The sequence below is a fragment of the Procambarus clarkii genome, chromosome 6 (genome assembly GCF_040958095.1).
Source record: "Procambarus clarkii isolate CNS0578487 chromosome 6, FALCON_Pclarkii_2.0, whole genome shotgun sequence".
In the NCBI taxonomy this organism is placed as follows: Eukaryota; Metazoa; Arthropoda; class Malacostraca; order Decapoda; family Cambaridae; genus Procambarus; species Procambarus clarkii.
Genome location: NC_091155.1, coordinates 14215055 through 14225054, shown reverse-complemented (window position 1 = coordinate 14225054; position 10000 = coordinate 14215055). Strand labels below are relative to the sequence as shown.

At 46.2% G+C, this 10000-nt stretch overlaps 1 protein-coding gene across 1 annotated transcript in view; it reads left to right on the top strand.

Annotated features, from left to right (window-relative positions):
* Window positions 1-8063, top strand: part of LOC123753638 (uncharacterized) — an 80289-nt gene extending 72226 nt beyond the window's left edge. The window contains exons 3-4 of the mRNA XM_069310046.1: window positions 2897-2988; window positions 8037-8063. Of these exons, the coding sequence (XP_069166147.1) occupies window positions 2897-2988; window positions 8037-8063 (119 nt within the window). The remainder of the gene's footprint in view (window positions 1-2896; window positions 2989-8036) is intronic.
* Window positions 8064-10000: the final 1937 nt, after the last annotated feature.

Here is a 10000-nt window from a genome sequence, read left to right as displayed (position 1 = left end):
GGACGATTGGGACGCGTCCTGGACGATTGGGACGCGTCCAGGACGATTGGGACGCGTCCTGGACGATTGGGACGCGTCCTGGACGATTGGGACGCGTCCTGGACGATTGGGACGCGTCCTGGACGATTGGGACGCGTCCTGGACGATTGGGACGCGTCCTGGACGATTGGGACGCGTCCTGGACGATTGGGACGCGTCCTGGACGATTGGGACGCGTCCTGGACGATTGGGACGCGTCCTGGACGATTGGGACGCGTCCTGGACGATTGGGACGCGTCCTGGACGATTGCAGAACTAAGAAAAGTAAAAAAATGCTGTGCCACAGAGCCCTATCCCTTCCGGTTTGTCGGCTTGTTAGGGCCGAGCCCGGATTGTAAGCTTAGCCCGAATGTTAAATGAATATTGTGTTTATACGACGTCAATTAGGTAGTTTTTTCCACTACAAAATATATCGGTAAACCAACCAATCTCTCCCTTCCACACTCCCCTTTTCCAGACTCCCCCTTCCACACTCCCCTTTCCACACTCCCCTTTCCACACCCCTTCTGCCCCTTCCATACTCCCCTACATGTCCTGTGAAATGCTTTCCCATTCACTTTGTTTACTCTCATTCCCATCCTTTGCTCAAGCTCCTCCCTCAGTACTCTGCCCTTTCTCTCTTTGTTCTCCCCTCTCTTACCTTTCCTGTATTCCCCTTCCCTTCTTGTCTCACTTCCCCTGGCCCTTTCCCTTCCCCTGGTTCTCCCCTCAGGGGCACAGTGTGTGCCTAATTCACCCTATTACCCATTGAGAGACAGTAGTTCTGTTTTCCTGTTTAGTCCCTATGCTTTGCCAGATTATCCTGACTCCTTTCCCAGATCCTTATCCTGACATCTTTCCCAGATCTTTATCTTGACCCCCTTCCTTGATCCTTATCCTGACCCCCTTCCCAGATCCTTATCCTGACCCCCTCTTCAAAGATCTTTATCCTGACTCCTTTCCCAGACCCTAATCCTGACTCCTCAGATCCCTATCCTGACATCTTTCCCAGATCTTTATCTTGACCCCCTTCCTTGATCCTTATCCTGACCCCTTTCCCAGATTCTTATCCTGACCCCCTTTCCCAGATTCTTATCCTGGCACCTTTTCCCAGATCCTTATCCTGACACCCTTTCCCAGATCCTTATCCTGACCCCCTTTCCCAGATCCTTATCCTGACACCCTTTCCCAGATCCTTATCCTGACACCTTTCCCAGATTCTTATCCTGACCCCCTTTCCCAGGTCCTTATCCTGACACCTTTCCCAGATCCGTATCCTAACCCATTCCCAGATCCTTATCCTGACCCCCTTCCCAGATCCTTATCTTGACCCCCTTCCCAGACCCATATCCTAACCCATTCCCAGATCCTTATCTTGACCCCCGTCCCAGATCCTTATCCTGATCCCTTTCCCAGATTCTTATCCTGACACCTTTCCCAGATCCTTATCCTGACCCTTTCCCAGATCTTTATCCTGACACCTTTCCAGATCCTTATCCTGATCCCTTTCCCAGATCCTTATCCTGAACCCCCTTCCCAGATCCTTATCCTGACCCCCTTCCCAGATCCTTATCCTGACCCCCTTCCCAGATCCTTATCCTGACCCCCTCTTCAAAGATCTTTATCCTGACTCCTTTCCCAGACCCTAATCCTGACTCCTCAGATCCTTATCCTGACTCCTCGGATCCTTATCCTGACTCCTCAGATCCTTATCCTGACTCCTCAGATCCTTATCCTGTCTCCTCAGATCCTTATCCTGTCTCCTCAGATCCTTATCCTGACTCCTCAGATCCTTATCCTGACTCCTCATATCCTTATCCTGACTCCTCAGATCCTTATCCTGACTCCTCTGATCCTTATCCTGACTTCTCAGATCCTTTTCCTGTCTCCTCAGATCCTTATCCTGTCTCCTCAGATCCTTATCCTGACTCCTCAGATCTTTATCCTGACTCCTCAGATCCTTATCCTGACTCCTCAGATCCTTATCCTGACTCCTCAGAGCCTTATCCTGACTTCTCAGATCCTTATCCTGACTTCTCAGATCCTTATCCTGACTCCTCAGATCCTTATCCTGTCTCCTCAGATCCTTATCCTGACTCCTCAGATCCTTATCCTGTCTCCTCAGATCCTTATCCTGATTTCTCAGATCCTTATCCTGACTCCTCAGATCCTTATCCTGACTCCTCTGATCCTTATCCTGACTTCTCAGATCCTTTTCCTGTCTCCTCAGATCCTTATCCTGTCTCCTCAGATCCTTATCCTGATTCCTCAGATCCTTATCCTGACTCCTCAGATCCTTATCCTGACTCCTCTGATCCTTATCCTGACTTCTCAGATCCTTTTCCTGTCTCCTCAGATCCTTATCCTGTCTCCTCAGATCCTTATCCTGACTCCTCAGATCTTTATCCTGACTCCTCAGATCCTTATCCTGACTCCTCAGATCCTTATCCTGACTCCTCAGAGCCTTATCCTGACTTCTCAGATCCTTATCCTGACTCCTCTGATCCTTATCCTGACTTCTCAGATCCTTTTCCTGTCTCCTCAGATCCTTATCCTGTCTCCTCAGATCCTTATCCTGACTCCTCAGATCTTTATCCTGACTCCTCAGATCCTTATCCTGACTCCTCAGATCCTTATCCTGACTCCTCAGAGCCTTATCCTGACTTCTCAGATCCTTATCCTGACCCGTTCCAAGGGCTATATAGTCGTAATGGCTTAGCGCTTTCCCCTGATAGTTCCCTGGTTGTTCAGCTGTTCAGCTGTATTCTGAACTAGGCGTCAATCAGAACTCTTAATAATGTATATGTTGTATATTATTGTATATTATTAATGTTTATTATTGTATTCGGAGTTCATTGTATATTTGATTGTTTTCCAGATGGAAGTTCCAGTAGACAAGATTCCAAGTCAGATCTCAGAAGTACAAATGAAAAGGTAAGTGTTGAATACTGGATTTATATATGTTTATATGTATATATATACTGATTATTTAGGTAAATATTAGTATGTGTAATTTTGGTTTGTGTTACAGTGTTTATTATGTTTACTATAGTCCACCCTTTTCTGTCTCCGTGCTCTGTGATGGCTTTGTTAGGGAACGTTTTCTTTTTATTTTATGACCAACTTAAGTGTTCCCGACGGCGCTCGTCTTCTATGACGGGACAGGATAATAGAGCTAATATATAGATTTTTCTAAGTATATAAGTAGTGTACAGTGCTACGTTATGTGTACAGTGCTACGTTGTGTGTGTGTACAGTGATACGTTGTGTGTGTGTACAGTGATATGTTATGTTTGTGTACAGTGCTACGTCATGTATGTGTACAGTGCTACGTCATGTGTGTGTACAGTGCTACGTCATGTGTGTGTACAGTGCTACGTCATGTGTGTGTACAGTGCTACGTCATGTGTGTGTACAGTGCTACGTCATGTGTGTGTGTACAGTGCTACGTCATGTGTGTGTACAGTGCTACGTCATGTATGTGTACAGTGCTACGTCATGTGTGTGTACAGTGCTACGTCATGTGTGTGTACAGTGCTACGTCATGTGTGTGTACAGTGCTACGTCATGTGTGTGTACAGTGCTACGTCATGTGTGTGTACAGTGCTACGTCATGTGTGTGTACAGTGCTACGTCATGTGTGTGTGTACAGTGCTACGTCATGTGTGTGTACAGTGCTACGTCATGTATGTGTACAGTGCTACGTCATGTGTGTGTACAGTGCTACGTCATGTGTGTGTACAGTGCTACGTCATGTGTGTGTACAGTGCTACGTCATGTGTGTGTACAGTGCTACGTCATGTGTGTGTGTGTACAGTGCTACGTCATGTGTGTGTACAGTGCTACGTCATGTATGTGTACAGTGCTACGTCATGTGTGTGTACAGTGCTACGTCATGTGTGTGTACAGTGCTACGTCATGTGTGTGTACAGTGGTACGTCATGTGTGTGTACAGTGCTACGTCATGTGTGTGTGTACAGTGCTACGTCATGTGTGAGTACAGTGGTACGTCATGTGTGTGTACAGTGCTACGTCATGTGTGTGTACAGTGCTACGTCATGTGTGTGTGTACAGTGCTACGTCATGTGTGTGTGTACAGTGCTACGTCATGTGTGTGTGTACAGTGCTACGTCATGTGTGTGTACAGTGCTACGTCATGTGTGTGTGTACAGTGCTACGTCATGTGTGTGTGTACAGTGCTACGTCATGTGTGAGTACAGTGCTACGTCATGTGTGTGTGTACAGTGCTACGTCATGTGTGTGTGTGTACAGTGCTACGTCATGTGTGTGTGTACAGTGCTGCGTCATGTGTGTGTGTACAGTGCTACGTCATGTGTGTGTGTACAGTGCTACATCATGTGTGTGTGTACAGTGCTACGTCATGTGTGTGTGTACAGTGCTACGTCATGTGTGTGTGTACAGTGCTACGTCATGTGTGTGTGTACAGTGCTACGTCATGTGTGTGTGTACAGTGCTACGTCATGTGTGAGTACAGTGCTACGTCATGTGTGTGTGTACAGTGCTACGTCATGTATGTGTACAGTGCTACGTCATGTGTGTGTGTACAGTGCTACGTCATGTGTGTGTGTACAGTGCTACGTCATGTGTGTGTGTACAGTGCTACGTCATGTGTACAGTGCTACGTCATGTGTACAGTGCTACGTCATGTGTGTGTGTACAGTGCTACGTCATGTGTGTGTGTACAGTGCTACGTCATGTGTGTGTACAGTGCTATGTCATGTGTGTGTACAGTGCTACGTCATGTGTGTGTGTACAGTGCTACGTCATGTGTGTGTACAGTGCTACGTCATGTGTATGTACAGTGCTACGTTATGTGTGTGTACAGTGCTACGTTATGTGTACAGTGCTACGTCATTGTGTACAGTGCTACGTCATGTGTGTGTACAGTGCTACGTCATTGTGTACAGTGCTACGTCATGTGTGTGTACAGTGCTACGTCATGTGTGTGTGTACAGTGCTATTTTGTGTGTGTGTACAGTGCTACGTTGTGTGTGTGTACAGTGCTACGTCATGTATGTGTACAGTGCTACGTCATGTGTGTGTACAGTGCTACGTCATGTTTGTGTACAGTGCTACGTCATGTGTGTGTACAGTGCTACGTCATGTGTACAGTGCTACGTCATGTGTACAGTGCTACGTCATGTGTGTGTACAGTGCTACGTCATGTGTGTGTACAGTGCTACGTCATGTGTGTGTACAGTGCTACGTCATGTGTACAGTGCTACGTCATGTGTGTGTACAGTGCTACGTCATGTGTGTGTACAGTGCTACGTCATGTGTGAGTACAGTGCTACGTCATGTGTGAGTACAGTGCTACGTCATGTGTGAGTACAGTGCTACGTCATGTGTGTGTACAGTGCTACGTCATGTGTGTGTACAGTGCTACGTCATGTGTGTGTACAGTGCTACGTCATGTGTGTGTACAGTGCTACGTCATGTGTGTGTACAGTGCTACGTCTTGTGTGTGTACAGTGCTACGTCATGTGTGTGTACAGTGCTACGTCATGTGTGTGTACAGTGCTACGTCTTGTGTGTGTACAGTGCTACGTCATGTGTGTGTACAGTGCTACGTCATGTGTGAGTACAGTGCTACGTCATGTGTACAGTGCTACGTCATGTGTGAGTACAGTGCTACGTCATGTGTGTGTACAGTGCTACGTCATGTGTGTGTACAGTGCTACGTCATGTGTGTGTACAGTGCTACGTCATGTGTACAGTGCTACGTCATGTGTGTGTACAGTGCTACGTCATGTGTACAGTGCTACGTCATGTGTGTGTACAGTGCTACGTCATGTATGTGTACAGTGCTACGTCATGTGTGTGTACAGTGCTACGTCATGTGTGTGTACAGTGCTACGTCATGTTTGTGTACAGTGCTACGTCATGTGTGTGTACAGTGCTACGTCATGTGTACAGTGCTACGTCATGTGTGTGTACAGTGCTACGTCATGTGTGTGTACAGTGCTACGTCATGTGTGTGTACAGTGCTACGTCATGTGTGAGTACAGTGCTACGTCATGTGTGTGTGTACAGTGCTACGTCATGTGTGTGTGTACAGTGCTACGTCATGTGTGTGTACAGTGCTACGTCATGTGTGTGTACAGTGCTACGTCATGTGTACAGTGCTACGTCATGTGTGAGTACAGTGCTACGTCATGTGTGTGTGTACAGTGCTACGTCATGTGTATGTGTACAGTGCTACGTCATGTGTGTGTGTACAGTGCTACGTCATGTGTGTGTGTACAGTGCTACGTCATGTGTGTGTGTACAGTGCTACGTCATGTGTGTGTGTACAGTGCTACGTCATGTGTGTGTACAGTGCTACGTCATGTGTGTGTGTACAGTGCTACGTCATGTGTGTGTACAGTGCTACGTCATGTGTACAGTGCTACGTCATGTGTACAGTGCTACGTCATGTGTGAGTACAGTGCTACGTCATGTGTGTGTACAGTGCTACGTCATGTGTGTGTACAGTGCTACGTCATGTGTGTGTACAGTGCTACGTCATGTGTGTGTACAGTGCTACGTCATGTGTGTGTGTACAGTGCTACGTCATGTGTGTGTACAGTGCTACGTCATGTATGTGTACAGTGCTACGTCATGTATGTGTACAGTGCTACGTCATTGTGTACAGTGCTACGTCATTGTGTACAGTGCTTCGTCATGTGTGTGTACAGTGCTACGTCATGTGTGTGTACAGTGCTACGTTGTGTGTGTACAGTGCCACGTTGTGTGTGTACAGTGCTACGTTGTGTGTGTACAGTGCTACGTTGTGTGTGTACAGTGCTACGTTGTGTGTGTGTACAGTGCTACGTTGTGTGTACAGTGCTACGTCATGTGTGTGTACAGTGCTACGTCATGTGTGTGTACAGTGCTACGCCATGTGTGTACAGTGCTACGTTGTGTGTGTGTACAGTGCTACGTCATGTGTGTGTACAGTGCTACATCATGTGTGTACAAATGTACCAAGTACATATTCTGTACAATTGTACCGTTAACGAAATATCATTATTATTGTCTAAATTTACCTACTGGAAGATGTACATCAACGTGTGTACTCACCTAGATGTGCTGGCAGGGTTGAGATAAGCTCCTGGCCCCGCCTTCCCAACGTTAGTAGATTTACGTAGCGACTTCTCAACCTTTTATCATATTTCCATTTGTAATTCTGAATCGAATTAGCTTTAATGTCTGTATGTACAGCAGGATAAGCGGACAGAACACTGGACGCATGGTCCTGTGGTCCCGGGTTCGATCCCGGGCGCCGGCGAGAAGCAATGGGCAGAGTTTCTTTCACCCTGATGGGCCTTTTACCTAGTGGTAAATAGGTACCTGGGTGTTAGTCAGCTGTCACGGGCTGCTTCCTGGGGGTGGAGGACTGGTCGAGGACCGGGCCGCGGGGACATTAAAGCCCCGAAATCATCTCAAGATAACCTCAAGATAACCATTGTGTTCATGTACACCTGTGTGTGTACTCACCTAGTTGTGCTTGCGGGGGATGAGCTCTGGCTCTTTGGTCCCGCCTCTCAACCGTCAATCAACTGGTGTACAGGTTCCTGAGCCTATTGGGCTCTATCATATCTACACTTGAAACTGTGTATGGAGTCAGCCTCCACCACATCACTGCCTAATGCATTCCATCTGTCAACCACTCTGACACTAAAAAAAAGTTCTTTCTAATATCTCTGTGGCTCATTTGGGCACTCAGTTTCCACCTGTGTCCCCTAGTGCGTGTTCCCCTTGTGTTAAATAGACTGTCTTTATCTACCTTGTCGATTCTCTTGAATGTGGTGATCATGTCCCCCCTGTGTGTGTGTGTGTGTGTGTGTGATCAACATCACACACGGTCTGTGTGTGATGTTTATTTACTTAAAATAAACTTTCCCCCTTGACACCTGTTCACCGTTTAAGGGCGATATTCAATCTATATAAAAATCAGATATCATTCAATGAAGAAAATTTCGTTAATTTAATTTTTTAAAAATTTTGCCCCGCAGGGCGACCTAATTGACTTCTTAGTTTGACATTTTGATACTAGAAATATGTCTTTACTCTTTAATTAATACATAAAGTAAATCTGGAGTGAATCTGAGGGTTATGCTCACAGGTGGGTGAGAATAGGCCTGTAGATCACAGCCAAGGAGATAAACATAGTTTTACCATTGTTCAATTTTAATATGTGGCGGTTGAGTGAGGCGGCAGCTGCTAGTATATATGTTAATAATAGCTCCCATCATCGATTATTTCGGCTCCAGCAACCATGCCACTCCCCGCTCCAAAAATCAAAAAATCCAATCTAGATTAGGGTGGAGAGGCGCAGTAGCGAGGTGGAGACCTCAGTCGATACAAATGAACATTTGCGACGATAAAAAAGCAAGTTTATACCCCTCCGAGGGGGTCAGTTGGCCCTCAGTCACGTTCCAGGATCCAGCGACCGCCAGCAACTTCCACCGCTGTGGTTTCCAGCGCCTGGAACGCTGCCTGGCCTTTCAAAGGCCCCGGCCTGCCGCTCGCTGGCCCATTCCCGGCCCAACCGTTCCAGGAGGGAGTGAGAGAGTGCCACATGAGGCCGCGGAGATGGTGCAGGACTGGCACTCAATGGCACCTTGCCTAGGGTGACGTTGGACTATCGCTGGCACCTTCCAGGACTGTTGTGTTGATAGGGCCGGCAAGCTTTGGCTCTTGGAAAAGTTTTGATATTTCGTGATGAATTGTGATTGTAAAGTGATGTAGAGGAACTTTGAGGCACTGGTGGACCTCTTGGCCCGGATCTGTGTTTGGTTGTGCGATGGTTGTTAGCTCTGGGCTCGTTACGGAAGGCCATATATGCCCTCGTTTGGATAAACTTTGGTAATTTCAATGTTTTACAAGAAAGTTTTTGAAAGACCTCAAAAGCTCTTTTAACTTGGCACAATTGTTTGGTTGTGAATTTTATTGTACAAGATAACTTTTGTGACATTTTTTGACAGTGAGGGACGCCTGTAATGCTCCTTCACTTGATATATATATTAGTGTTGTACAAGTTTTGCAACTTTGTAGCGAACTTTGAAATTGATGAAATATAGCGCGGATGAGCGCCCGTTATTAAGTTATCTAAAGTTATACAAGTTTGTGTTGTGAACACTATAGTAAGGAATAGCTAGAACGACATCAACTTCATTGTAATTTGTAAAACTTATAACACGTGAGAGACTTTTTATGCAAGTATTTTTGTCTTGGCTGATAACTGTTCGCCCTTGAGCAGCTACGACCCCGAAGTGCCTGTTATTGTATGGTAGAAACGACATTGTAACTAGCTCGTCCACACCCCCCTCTTCCTGTACCCCTGGTGACAATGACCTTTAAGACAGCAACTGCTGCTCATTCAGTATATCTATGCAACGTATGAATAGCTGTCGGCACCCTGTCGGCACCCTGTCGGCACCCTGTTGGCACCTTGTGGGTTCCCCGCTTCCCCCTGCCTTGTCTTGGGACACTAAATGACGTCTTCGGGAAGTTTTGAAGACTGGTTTTTGAGTACATTTGTAAATCGATTTACATCAGAGCTCAGTGGATGAAAAGTTCAATTAGCGTGTGGATAGTTCTTGTGGGTGGTGCCATCGTCTGACAAGTGCTGAAGTACAGTTCCTATACAGCTTTCTTGAAGTTGTTCTTATACACAAGACTAACTGCCTCTCTGTGATCCTTACGTCTCAGCCTCCAGTTCAACAACATTGTTTGCTTCTCAACACTGAAAGTGAAGCATATTCTTGTCTAAACAAAAATAGAACTTGATTTAGAGCTCAATATAAAGGTGTTGTTTGCTGGTATATACTTAGCAAAGTATATCTGCCCATCTTTGTAAATATATATATACTTTTTGTCGATGGGTATTTAACGCAGAATTGTCAAATATTCTCTCTGGCCTGAACTGACCAATGTTGACTATTGGTGCAAATTTCCTTTCTGTCGCCAATGTTAA